The sequence below is a fragment of the Panthera onca genome, chromosome B4 (assembly GCF_046562875.1).
Source record: "Panthera onca isolate mPanOnc1 chromosome B4, mPanOnc1 haplotype 2, whole genome shotgun sequence".
Classification (NCBI taxonomy): domain Eukaryota; kingdom Metazoa; phylum Chordata; class Mammalia; order Carnivora; family Felidae; genus Panthera; species Panthera onca.
Genome location: NC_138345.1, coordinates 115,348,899 through 115,362,418, shown reverse-complemented (window position 1 = coordinate 115,362,418; position 13,520 = coordinate 115,348,899). Strand labels below are relative to the sequence as shown.

The window sequence follows — 13,520 nt, the reverse complement described above, 5'->3', positions numbered from 1 at the left end:
CATTTGTGTACTTTCTTTGGTGAGAGGTGTGTTAAGGCCTTTGGGCCATTGTTTAATTCAGTTGTTTGTTTTCTTATTGTTGAGTCTGACTTTGTGTATTTTGCTTAATAGCCCTTTATCAGATAGGTCTTTCTCAAATATTTCCTCCCAGTCTATGACTTCTCTTCTCATTCTCTTGACAGTGTCATTCACAGAATAGAAGTTTTAATGTTTATTTATTTTTGAGAGAGAGAAAGACAGAGTGTGAGCAGGGGAAGGGAAGAAAGAGAGGCAGACACAAAATCCATTGCAGGCTCTAGGCTCCGAGCGGTCAGCCCAGAGCCCGATTCAGGGCTCGAACTCACCGTGAGATCATGACCTGAGCCCAAGTCAGATGTTTAACTGACTGAGCCACCCAGGAGCTCCCACAGAGCAGAAGTTTTAAATTTTAATGAAGTGTAACTCACCAGTTATTTCTTTCATGGATCTTGCCCTTGGTTGTGTATTTAAAAAGTCACTGTCATACCAGGGACCTTTGTTATGTTCCAGGAATTTGATAGTTTTGCATTTTATATTTATGTACATTTGAGCTAATTTTTGTGGAAGGTATAACATCTACCTAGATCCACTTTTTTTTGGCACGTGCATTACTTTTGCATGTGCTCCTGTGTCAAAGATCGGTTGACTATAGTTTAGTCTATATGTGGACTCTTCTGTTCCAGTAATCTATTTGTTATTTTTTTCAATATCACACTCTCATACTTTTGCTTTTATGGTAAGTTTCAAAGTCAGATAGTGTCAGTCCTCTGACTGTTCTTATGCAATATTGTATTGGCTATTCTGTGTCTCTTGTCTCTGTGCATAAACTTTAGAATTAGTTTGTTGATATCCACAAAATAACTTTTGGGGGTCGTATTGAATCTGTCCATCAAGTTGGGAAGAACTTACATCTTGGCAGTATTGAGTCTTCCTATCCATGAACATAGAGTATCTTTCCATTTATTTAGTTCTTTGTTGTTGTTTTTTTTCCATCAAAGTTTAGTAATTTTCCTCATATTAAAAAATGTACATGTTTTGTTAAGTTTATAGCTATTTCATTTTGGGGAGTACTAATGTAAATGGTATTTTAAATTGCAAATTTCTTCTGTTCATTGCTGATACATAGGAAAGTGATAGACTTTTTTTGTTTGTTTATGTGTTTATTTTGAGAGAGAGAGAATGTGGGAGGGGCAGAGAGAGGGAGAGAGAGAGAATCCAAAGCACGCTCTGCACTGTCAGTGCAGAGCCCGCTGGGGGGCTTGAACTTGGGAACCATGAGATCATGACCTGAGCCAAAACCAAGAGTTGGACTCTTAACTGACTCAGACACCCAGGTGCCCTGATAGACTTTTTTGTGTTAACTCTATCCTGCAGCCTTGCTATAATGTTTATCAGTTCCAGGAGTATTTTTTAAAAATTTGATCTTCTACACAGATAATCATGTCCTGTGCAAAGAAAGACCGTTTTATTTCTTCCTTCTGTATTTGTATGTGTTTTATTTTATTTTTTTGGCTTAATACATTAGCTAAGACTTCCCATTATGATATTGAAAAGAAGTGGTGAGAGGGGACGTTTTTATTTGTTCTTGATCTTAGTGGAAAAATTTCTATTTTCTCACCTCTATGATGTTAGCTGTAGAGTTTTTATACATGTTCTTTATCTAGTTGAGAAAGCTCCCCTCCATACCTAGTTTGTTGAGTTTTTAAAATTATGAATGGGTATTGGATTTTGTCAAGTACTTTTTCTGCATCTATTGATAAGATCATGTGATTTTTTTGCTTTAGTCTATTCGTGTAATGGGTTACGTTAATTGACGTTTTTTAAATGTTGAACCAGCTTTGCATGCCTGGAATAAATTCTACTTGGTCATGATGTATAAATCTTTTTATACATTATTGGATTCAACTTGTTAATATTTTGTTGAGGATTTTTTCATCTGTATTCATTGTTTTTCTTTTTTTTTTTTTTTCAAGCTCTTAAAACATTCTTGGCTTGGGACTATGCAAAAGAAGAATACAGGCCAAATGTGGCTCATGAGCTATAATTTTCCCACCCCTTTCCTAGTGATTATATTATGCATCTTTGACTTCTCAAAGTGTAATATTCATTGATACTTTTAGCCTTTCCTATACAGGGCAAGGGCTCTGTAACACTTGTAATTCTACCTTTACTGACTTAGATGCCATTTCTTTATGTATTATAAGACTATATCTGTTAAGAAATCCTAAGGTATTATTTTATGCAGTCTGTGTCCAATTAGAATTATGCACATATTTCCAATTATCTTTATTTTTGCATTGTCCAGTTCATATCTAAGGTAATTTTCCTTGTGTATGGAAGACTCCTTTACTGTTTCTTTTGCTGTGCATCTTCTGGGATGAATTTGTTCCATTTGTCTGAAAATGTCTTTATTTTACCACTATTCTCTAAAGATTTTCCTTTTTTTTGCTATATTTATAGAATGTTAGTTTGGCAGTTATTTTCTTTCAGTACTATAAAGGTATCGTGTTCTGGCTTTCATTGTTGAAGTCAGTTCTATTGCTTATTTTCAAGACACGTCTCTTTTCTGGACTGATCTTAAGATTTTCCCTTTTTCTTTAGGAAGATCTTAAGGTGATGTTCTTAGGTGCAGATTTCTTAATGTGATGTAGGTGGAATTCTTTTTATTTATGTCTTTGGGGTTTTTAGAACATTTTGGGGGGAGGTTCTCAAGTATCTATTTACCTATTTATTTTGCAGGTATTGCTTCTATACTCTTCTCTCTCCTTCTGGGACTCAATGGCATATCTGTTAGAATGACATTTTAACTTTATTTTCTGTATTTATTTCCTTTTTTGTATTTTTCATTCTTCTTTCTCTTCCTAATTTATCTTGAATATTTTCTTTTAACTTCTAATTCCTTCTTAAAGTATGTTTTATCTTGGCTGTTATGCTGCTTGTGCATTGAGTTTTTACTTTTGGTTATAGGATTTTTCAGTGTTAGAGTTTACATTGGTTCCTTTTTATGGTTTTGAATTCTCTTGCAAGATTCTCAACCTTGTTTCCTATTGTCTTATACATAATATTGATATAAGAAAATTTCTTTTAGAATCGTTGTCTAACAACTCTAATAGTGAGGCTCTCATGTTATCTATTTTTTTATTTTTATTTTTTAACGTTTATTTATTTTTGAGACAGGGAGAGACAGCATGAATGGGGGAGGGTCAGAGAGAGAGGGAGACACAGGATTTGAAACAGGCTCCAGGCTCTGAGCTGTCAGCACAGAGCCTGATGCGGGGCTTGAACTCACGGACCGCGAGATCATGACCTGAGCCAAAGTCGGATGCTTAACCGACTGAGCCACCCAGGCGCCCCTCATGTTATCTATTTAAATACTTTTGCTTCTTGTGACTTTAGTTCATGTTCTCTTATCTTCCCATGACTTGAGTTTTAAAATTTCTAAAAAAATTTTATTGTGTCATATTTATTTGTAAAATTGTTTTTTAGAGCAAGTTGCAGCCTATTCTAATATAATTCACCTGAATTACCCTTAGTAGCAATAATAAGGGTAAGCCTTTAAAGTCTGTATCCAAAATGGAGGGGGGTGTTCACCAGGCCTTCTCCTTGCTGTTCTAGTCTGTGTCTTTGAATATGAAGACTGTCAGAAGGCATTCAGTCTCCCAGTCTCTGGAACTGGCAAATGCCCCTAGGAGAACAGTGGTCCCAAATTCCAGTCTCCTCTTTCTGCGTTCACATCTTCCCTTTTTCCCATTTCAGTAAATATTTATTCTCTCGTTAGTTTTCCAGTGTCTTCAAGCAGATTTTTAAAACATATGTCCAGATTTTCTTGTCATAGGAAGCATGATCTAAATTACCTAGTCCTTTACTACTGGAAGTGAAGGCTATCTTCAGATTTCTTGGTATAAGAGATTGGTAAAACACTTCCCACAGTGTTTAAGCTAATTGGGATTTTTGTTTTTTGCTAAAAGCCTGCTTATATAATTAGCATGAAATTTAGAAGTTGTTTCTTTGTAAGCTTGAATATAGAATTGTGGAACCACTTTTGAAGTTCAGAGAAAGACTTATGTTTTATGAGGCCTTTCTGTCTATGTTACTAGATATCTTCTTGGAGGACTACCATAACTATATTTTCCAAGATTTTCATTGATAAATTGATTACTGCTGAACTGGAGGACAATATATCTGCAAAATACCCAAAAACAGATAAAAAATTCATTCTGACCTTGGTAAGACTTGGCAAATAAGCAGATAGTTTTCTGTGATTCTGAAATTAACAGGGGAGAAAAGTCTGAAAAAGACTATTGGCAGATGAAACCCAGGAGTTCATAACTTGAGTCAAGAAAATACCAGAGGGCAATACAGATACATTTGCAACAGAACTAGATTTGGAGATGACATTATGAAAACTAATAAAGGGAAACCTCATTAAAATGAAGTTGGGAGGTTCAGCAAGGGGAGCTCTCATTCCCTACCAATTGTAGACCCAACAGGAAGAGATGGACTTGACCTTGTACCTGGATGCCACTTTACTATACCAGCTAGAAGAAGAAACACTGCTTTTTGTTTTGTTTTGTTTTGTTTTTATTTTTGTTTTTTTAAGGTTAACAAGGTAATGGTTGTGCTGATTAAGAAATGGATATCCTGCAATTAGTGAAGTCCTGAAAACTACTTGTAGTAGATTTTACTGCCAGAAGGGAAGAATTTAAATCATTAACTCTATTTTCCTAAAATATCCAGGTCTTATTGAATTTTATTTCTATGGGGACTTAACTTCCATTTTATTTTATTTGTTTTGAGAGAGAGAAGGTACGCATGCATGTGCACGTGGGTGGGGGGGAGGGGCAGAGGGAGTGGGAGAGAGAATTCCAAGCAGGCTTAGCATTGTCAGCACAGAGCCTGACGTGGGGCACGAACCTACGAACGATGAGATCATGACCTGAGCTGGAATCGAGAGTCGGAAGCTCAACTGACTGAGCCACCCTTAACTTCCATTTTAACGTAGGAGTTAGAATATTTGCTGTCAACTAGAATAGAAAATAAAATTATTCATTTTATCTTGGAAATCTTTGTTTCACTAGTAGTGGGACTAAAGGGTAGCTGTTGGTTTTTTCTTATGTAGTTTAAGCTTTTAGCTAATTAAAATTAAAGCCTTATAATGCCTTTTGGTGGTATCATTAGAAAGTATGAGATAAGTTAACATTGCATGTTTCTATCTCTTAAAAATTAGTTTGGATCAAAAAGCAGACTCAAAATTATATGCCAGTTTTATGATCCAGTTAGTTAATTCCCTGACACATGTATACTTTTGACAGGATAATACCGTGGCAGCTGCTACAAACAGTGCACTGTTGCACATTTAACATGAATAATATGTGAAGTTTTCTTGAAGGACTTCTTTCCTTCTGTTAAAATGTGATTTGACAGGAAACCAAAGTAACTTTATTTTAGTTTAAAAGTCATCTTAGGTAATATGCAGACATCACATTAATTTATCAGAAATGGTATAATACAAGAGCGACTGAGTAATTTGCCATTGGTTTGTGTATGCTAAAGATCTTTTCTTGTAGAAAGAAAAGGTATTTCATGATAACCCATGACCAGTGGAGATGCTATTAGGGAAAGATAAAATAGTCTTGACAAAGATTAAGAAAGCTAAATGGGGCAGAATTGTTTTGATTAAAACTTTCATTTTTAATTATTTACAATAAGAACACTTTGTCCTTATTTTTTACTTCTAGAAAAACATTTAGTTACTTTCATAATCCTGGATCAGTGCTTTTGGGGATACCTGGGGTGATTTAGTTTCGTGTTCATAGTACAGCGCAAACACATAGGTGATCAACATTTGTGTGTGGACTGATTTCTCTTCTGAGTCAATAGCATGAGTACAGCTCACCTTGTGTCAAATAAAAGACCCTTTGTAGGATTAATCACAGACATAGTTACTTGTTGGAGGTCATCTTTGTGAACATTATAATTTTCTCTAGCCATTTGCCAAGTTACAGATGGTTTTTCCCCTGATTTCACAGTGTGGATTTTGTACTAGGATCTTTCTTTCAAGTTTACCCCAGTAGCTTCAGGAACTATCTGTGGTTTGTGAATCCAAGAGGACCTAAACTGGAAAAGTTGGTAGTTCTAGTTAGGTCAGTACTTGAAGATGTGAAATTGATGGTCACATAAGCTTGGTGTGGAAGTAAAGAAAATTTGTTAAGGTATGATTCAACTTTGTTCTTTTTGTTTTATGAACAATTAGAAATCTGAAAATTGGGCTTTGTTATAGAAATGATAGTTGAATAACAAGAAATGATAAAAAGACTGTAACACTGAAAGAGTTTAACTCATCACTAACCAAGTTCATTTCTCTGTGCAGGTATAATTTGGTATCCTGAGTGTCTGTCTTAGCAAGAAGGAAGTGGAAAATACTCTTGAAAAGAAAACTAAGACAATAAGGAAGCCAGAACTTACTTTTACATGGTGATTTGCTCACTTAACAGTATGGACACTTTTCCCACCACATTTCCTCCTGGTGGAGACAGTGGGCTGACATATTCTCAGTCTGAGGTGCAAAAAATGTTAATTGATGAAAGGTTACGATGTGAACATCATAAAACTAACTATCAGACTCTTAAAGCTGAACACACAAGGTAAGTTGCTTAAATTTGGAGGTGAGGGGCCTTATTAAATATTTTTTTGTCTGAATTTGTTCTGGAACATACAGTATATTTTTGTTAGTTTGCAGTATATAGTTTTAAAACTTTTTAATAGTAAAATTTTCGCTTTAAAATTAGTTAATTCAAAACTAACCATGATCTCAAGTGTTTTTTGAGTTGATAAAAGTTTTGCTTTGAAAGTAGCAAGACCTAGAAAATTAAATGTATCTAGGTGGCTAAGTGTGTTTTTCCCCCTCAAGTAAAATTGTATTTATTTTGAAAAAGAGAGGGTGGGGGGAGGGCAGAGAGAGGGAAGAGAGAATCCCAAGCAGGCTCCACACTGTTAGTGCAGAGCATGACACGAAGTTCATACCCATGAACCGTGAGATCATATCCTGAGCTGAAATCAAGAGTCAGATGCTTAACCAACTGAGCCACCAGGCGCCCCGTAAGTAAAATTGTATTTATAAACTACAGTGTTAATAATTAAGTGAAACTCTATAAAGAAAAGATGTTTGTGAATTTAATGGAATAAGGTCTTGTTCTGTAGTGTTGGTTGATTTTACATAAAGTAAGGTCATTAGAAAGTAAAGGATATCCTTAAAATTGAGTTCTTTTTTAAAAAAAATCAGGTTGCAAGATGAGTACATAAAGTCACAAAATGAACTCAAGCGCCTATTAAATGAAAAGCAAACTCACCAGGAAAAATTTCAGCTGCTGCTTGAAGAGCTACGAGGGGAATTAGTAGAGAAAACTAAAGACTTAGAAGAAATGAAACTGCAGGTAAGGAGATATATTTCAGTGAGTACTATTGGGAAGAAATTTCCTCTGCACCTCAAAGTATTTCTAAGCTGGACTAAGAATCAAATGGATATGAGACAAATTAACAAAAGAAAATCAAATTTAGTTTGGTAAGTATTCAGAATCCACACACACAAAATTCCAAAGGCAGGCAACAGGATGCTTATGTGACATCCTGAGCTAGGGAGACCCATAAAGTCTGGGGATACAGGGGAAAGAAGATCATTATCAGGATGGTGAGAGGAGATGTTTGGAAGACAAAGGTTGCCCTGTTAAGTGGTCAAATTTATTAACAGAGGAACCTCTGTTAATAGCTCTCCTCTTGGTATAGGTTCTCCTTTCCAATTAAATTTAGGCAGTTGAGGGAGAAGTAAAGAGCTTTTCCTGAATCTGTGGGGTTTTGATTACTTTGAAGTCAAAATAATCTTCATGCCAACTGGCCCATCTTGGGGAAGCCTGCCCTTTGTGCCTATGGTACAAAAGTAGTCAGATACTGGTAAATTTGGTGAGTTCTGCCTGTATTCTTAATGAGTATTTTGCTATATTTCCAGGTGGTATAATTTAATATTCTTTCATATATTCTAGAATGTTAGCTACCACATAGGGTTTAACCATGAAGCTGTTATTTTATGCAAATTTGTATTAAATTACCTGTTCTGATTTAGGTATTGTGCTATTCAGAATAATTAGGGGAAAGGCTGGTTTGAATTGATAAATATTCAGAGTTAAAGAGTATTTTTTAAAGTTTTACTAATTCTCCTTTAAGTATTATGATTGAAACTGAGCTTAAAAAAGACTTATAGGTTTTTTCGAGGTTTTATTTTTTATTAAAAATTATTTTTATTATTGAGGTATAGTTCACAAGACTGATAGTTATTTTTAAGGGGCCACTTAAAAGACTATGAAAACAATATGGGCACATAATTTATGTGTGTAATGGAAGGTAAATGGTCTTTCTAAAGCAAAAAATAGTTGATACTGAAGTACTGATTATAGTTTCATTTCTCATTTGCCTAGAAAATAGACCAGAGCCAAACTTAACTATAGCACCAAACTTACCATAAATTAAAAATTAGTAGATATTAGCAGTGATAATTCTCCTGTATTCATTTAATCTCTAAGTGACACCAACTGTGTATTTCTGCTTATCAAGTGCTTGGTACAAATAATAAGGTATTTTTAATATTGGAATTGTAAGTTGATAGAGTAAAAAGCTACCTTTCATCTAGTAAGTATGGCGTTATCACCCAATTCATGGATTTCTTTGACAGCAGTGTTAAAAGTTGGTCATTCAGTGTCTTGAAATCTTCCGTTGTTGGAAACACCACCATTAAGCTTGGGTTGGAGCCTCTCCTGTGCTGTTTCATTCCTAGGTATATTTGAGACATTTAAACAAATAAAAACCTCAGAAATAGGAGTTGAGTAGGGAAATGTAATTCAAGCCTATAGAATTGGTGGATTAATTTGTTTTGCAATAGTCAGAGACCTACGTAAATGAGAATCAGTGAGCACTGAACCCAAGGAATTCAAAGTATTCTTTAGGCATTGCACATATAATTACTCTGTTTCTTCAGAGTAACTTCTAGACGTGCTATTTGTACCAAGTGCATACAAACAATAAGCTTAAGAAGACTGGAGTGTTTATGTTAGTATCGGATAAAATAGACTTCTAGACAAAAAGAGTGTCACTTAAGATAAAAAGGTGATTTTTATAACCAAAAATGGGTCAATTCACCAATGAGATGATGGCCTTCAACAAACAGTGGTTTTTATGCCTTCGTTTTGTCATGTAAAGAGGGTAAAAGTTGTTAACTAACAGGTTGTTGTGAAGACTAATGAGATAACATGTAGATTTTTAGTACAATGTCTGACAGAATAGATAGATACTCCTAAATGATGGCCGTTTTTACTCTATTTGAATGCAGCCTCCGTAGGGCAGGAGCTTTTTTCAGTGTGTCTCCAGTGCTCAAGTATATTTATATTTGTATTTATATATTTTATAGTAGCAAATATTTGTCAAATGAATGACATGAGTAAATAGAACAAATGAATGAATTGGAAATGTTCTGTTCATATATAATACAATGTTCTTCTCTCATATGTACCTAAAGCTTAAGCATCTTAGATAATTCTCTCATTTTTTCCTGTCTGTCATGAGTTAAATTCTGTCTGCCAAAAAGGTATGTTGAATTTCTAATGCTCGGTACGTCAGAATGTGACCTTGTTTGAAAATAGAGTCTTTGCAGATGTGATTAGTTAAGATGAGGCCATACTGAAGGATGATGGGTCCTTAATCCAGTATGACTGGTGTCTTTAGAAGAAGTGGAGAACAGACACAAAGACAGAAACATGGGTGAGGGCAGCGGGGGAGGTGGGGAGAATAATCCTATAGTGACAGAAGCAGAGATCCAAGTGCTGCAACTGCCAAGGAATGGCCAGGATCACCAGCACTCCACCAGGAGCTAGAGTGATGCAAAGAAGGATCCTTCCCTACTGTTTTCAGAGGGAGTGTGGCCTTGCTGGCACCTTGATTTTGGACTTCTAGCCTGTGAGACAATAAATTTCTGTTGTTTTAAGATACCTAGTTTGTGGTATTTTGTTATGGTAGCTCTAGGAAACTAACACACTATCCAAAGCAGAATTCCTTTTTAGAACATTTGTGACACAGGGATTTTTATTCTCTGCTTCATTGCTTTCAGTGCAAGAGAACCCAGTGAATGTTTAAAGTGATCCAATTCCATTTATGGATTGGAGTGTGTTAAATATTTTCCCGCTCAGGTTGAAATGAAATCATCCTCCCTGTGGTCTCTCTGTTGGTTCTTGTGCTATTCCTTGGATCTACACAAAATAACTTAGGACATTTCTCCATGTGGTAACTTCCCAGATGTTCATTGGCAAATATAATTTATCTGGTAAAGTTTCTGTTTTTCAAGATAAACATAACTGGTTTCTATATGATATGTATCTGGCAAAAATAAGCTAAAGAAAGATCTCTCTATATATTTATATACATGTTGAAGCAATGTAGCTGTTTGCTTTATGGATGTTTGCAATTTGTACAAATCGTGGGTTGAATAAAGTCAATTCAACAAAGCAGAATCAGCAAGAAATATTTTAATAAATGTTTATGAAAGATGATTTTCAGAATAAACATGTATTATCTTGTCTACCTGCAGAATGCCTTTTCTGAGTTAAGATTTAATACCCCTTTGGCTTTTATAGAAAAGTGATAGAAAAGACAGTCAGAATATTTCTGTCTCATTGGTGTAGTTGTAGCGAATGGGAATAGTAATAGTGTCGGACTTTTAGGATGATTGTAAAGATGAAATGAGACAATGCATAGGAAGTGTTGGTACAGTGCTTTGATATAATAAGTAGTTAGAACATGTTAGCTATTGTTATTGTTATGTACCATGTTAGCCAAACCTTTTTTTTTAATATGAGTTATTTGATATATTTTCTGATACAAATTTTAAAAGTTACTTTACCAGAAATGTATGTGCTTTCTTTATGCTGCCAGGCAATTGAAACTTTATAAGCCAGTTTTTTCCCATTTTATTTGGCCGCTAGGAAGCTCAGCAAAATTCATTATTCAGTTTGTCATTAACTTGTTAAGAACCTCTGGCACAGCAATATTTGCCTTCTTAAGTTAAAACATTCTTTGGAAAATAATTGGTCTGTTTTTTATCAACATAACAAGTGTTGGTATAATACAGATTTAATATAGGTAATGACACATTTTTGTTAAATTTCTTTTGAGACAAGTGGTGGCAGTATTCCATTAGAAGTCTAAGACACAGCATACTTTCCTCCTAAAATAGCATGGGGAAAACTCTCTTAACTCTATGTGTGTTTCGTGGGGGGAGGGAGGAGGATAGATTTTTTTTTTTTTTTTTTTTTAGTATGTGTGCTTGTTTTTTAGAAGATTCTTAAGAGATAAAAAAAAAATCTTACAGAGACTTTTATCAGAGAGCTTGTAGATCATAAGACTCTTGTGTAGTTACCAACTTCGGTGTTCTTTTCTCCTTTGTGTAGATCCATATTTCCATTTGTATTATTTTTCTACTTTCTTAAAGATTTTCTTTAACATTTCTTATAGTACAGATCTATTGGTGAGAATTTTTTTCAGCTCTTATATATCAAAAAATAATTGATTTTAAAGGTATTTTTGCTGAGTATTGATTTCTAGGTTGACTGTCTCCCTAGTACTTTAAAGGTATTGCTCTCTCTTTTCACAGATATTTTTTCACATAAGAAATTTGCTGTCATTCTTATCTTTGTTCTGTGTATGCAGTGAGTCTTCTTTTTTCTTGGCTGCTCTTAAGATTTTCTCTTTATTGCTGAATTTATTTTTTTAAGTAGGCTCCACACCCAATGTGGGGCTTGAAGTACGACTCTGATTTTAAGAGTTGCACACTCTACTGACTGAGCCAGCCAGGCCCTCCTCTTTATTGCTGATATTGAGCAATTTGATTGACATGCCTTGTACTTCATCTTTCTGGTACTTAGGATTTATTGAGCTTCTTTGGTCTATGGGCTTACAGTTTTTATCACATATAGAAAATTGTTGTACATTACTTCAGAAAAAAGTGTTTTCTGCCTTCTTTGATCTCCTTGGTGATCCCATTATTAGGCTACTTAAAGTTCTACCATAGTTCACTCTCAGTTCATTTATTTTCAATCTTTTTTGTCTCCTTGTTGCATTTTGGATAGATTCTGGTGTCATGTCTTCAAGTTCACTGATCTTTTTTCTTCTCCAGTGTCTAAGCAGCCATTAATCCCGTATGGTGTATTTTCATTTCAGAAATCGTAGTTTTTAATCTGAAGTCCAATTTTGATCTTTTTCATACCTTCCTTATATCTACTTAACATGTTCAATATTTTCTCTAGCTTTTTGAACATATGGAATTCAATTATAATAACTTTTAATGTCTTTGCTAATTCTCAAATCTGTATCACTTCTGAGTTGGTTTTGGTTGGTTGATTTTCTTGTTTATTGTGGGTAATATTTTCCTGCTTCTTTGCATGTCTGATAAATTTTTTTGGATGCTAGACATTGTTAATTTTATTTTGAATACTAGATGGTTTTGTGTTCTGGTAAATACTCTTGAGCTTTGTTCTGGGACAAACTCTGGGACAAAAACTGTTCTGGGACAGTTACTTGGAAGCAGTTTCATCTTTCTGAGTCTTGCTTTTAAGATTGGTTGAGAGCAGGTTAATGTTTAGTGCTCCTTATTTGTCAATACTGAGAACCTTCTCAGTACTCATTTCTCAGTGAAATGAAGTTTTTCAGCCTGACTTTTGGGAAAAACAACTATTCATACCTCTGTGTGAGCTCAGATTACTTATCCATCTAATTCTTTCAGATTGTTCTTTACCTGGCCTTAATTAAATATTTTCTATACATGCATGTGCTGATTGGGGTACTCTACTGAATGAGTCAACAGGGACCTTTTGCAGGTCTTCATAATTTTGTGTGCCACCCTCTTTTCTGGTACCCTGTCTTGTGACTCTTGCCACATTGCTCCTCCTGGATTCTCCGTTCCATTTGCTTAGGTCAGAGAGTCCATCAGACATCGCCTGGATATCCCTTCCTGTGGCCTGGCAGCATTCTCAAAGCTTACTTTCTTTGTTGTTTGTCTCTCAGAGATCTCTGTTGCTTTATTAGGCCCATTGTCTTGAAAACGGATTTTTGTCTCTTCTTTTATTCTAGCAGGAGAATAAATCTGATTTCTTTTATGCCATCTGTTGGAAGTGGAAGCACTTTTATTTCCAATTAACCTTTAATCACAGAAGTCTCAAACAAGCCCTGAGGTAGGGAGGGTGGTTGTATTGCATCCTCACATACCCATCACCCACCATCAATCATTTCAATAATTACCATCTCTCAACCAGTCTTGTTTTATCTTCTGACATCCCTGCTCTGTCCTTGAACCACTCTGGATTATTTTGACACAAATCATATTATCTCCACTCAAAACATTTTCGTATGTATCTTTATTACATCCCAAGGCAATCTCTCCTTTAAAAGCATAGTCATAATGCCATTAT

The 13,520-nt window shown here is 35.0% G+C and overlaps 1 protein-coding gene across 4 annotated transcripts in view; it reads left to right on the top strand.

The window, feature by feature from the left end:
* CEP83 (centrosomal protein 83) overlaps positions 1 to 13,520 on the top strand; it is a 120,664-nt gene that overhangs the window by 30,310 nt on the left and 76,834 nt on the right. For 3 of the 4 annotated variants that reach the window (XM_060656759.2, XM_060656755.3, XM_078449612.1), the window contains exons 2-3: positions 6,389 to 6,662; positions 7,301 to 7,451. In XM_060656759.2, coding sequence (XP_060512742.1) covers positions 6,490 to 6,662; positions 7,301 to 7,451 — 324 coding nt within the window. In that variant the 5' untranslated portion in view covers positions 6,389 to 6,489. Of the gene's footprint in view, positions 1 to 4,115; positions 4,245 to 6,388; positions 6,663 to 7,300; positions 7,452 to 13,520 lie in introns of all 4 variants that reach the window. The other variant, XM_060656757.3, reaches the window with a different exon arrangement.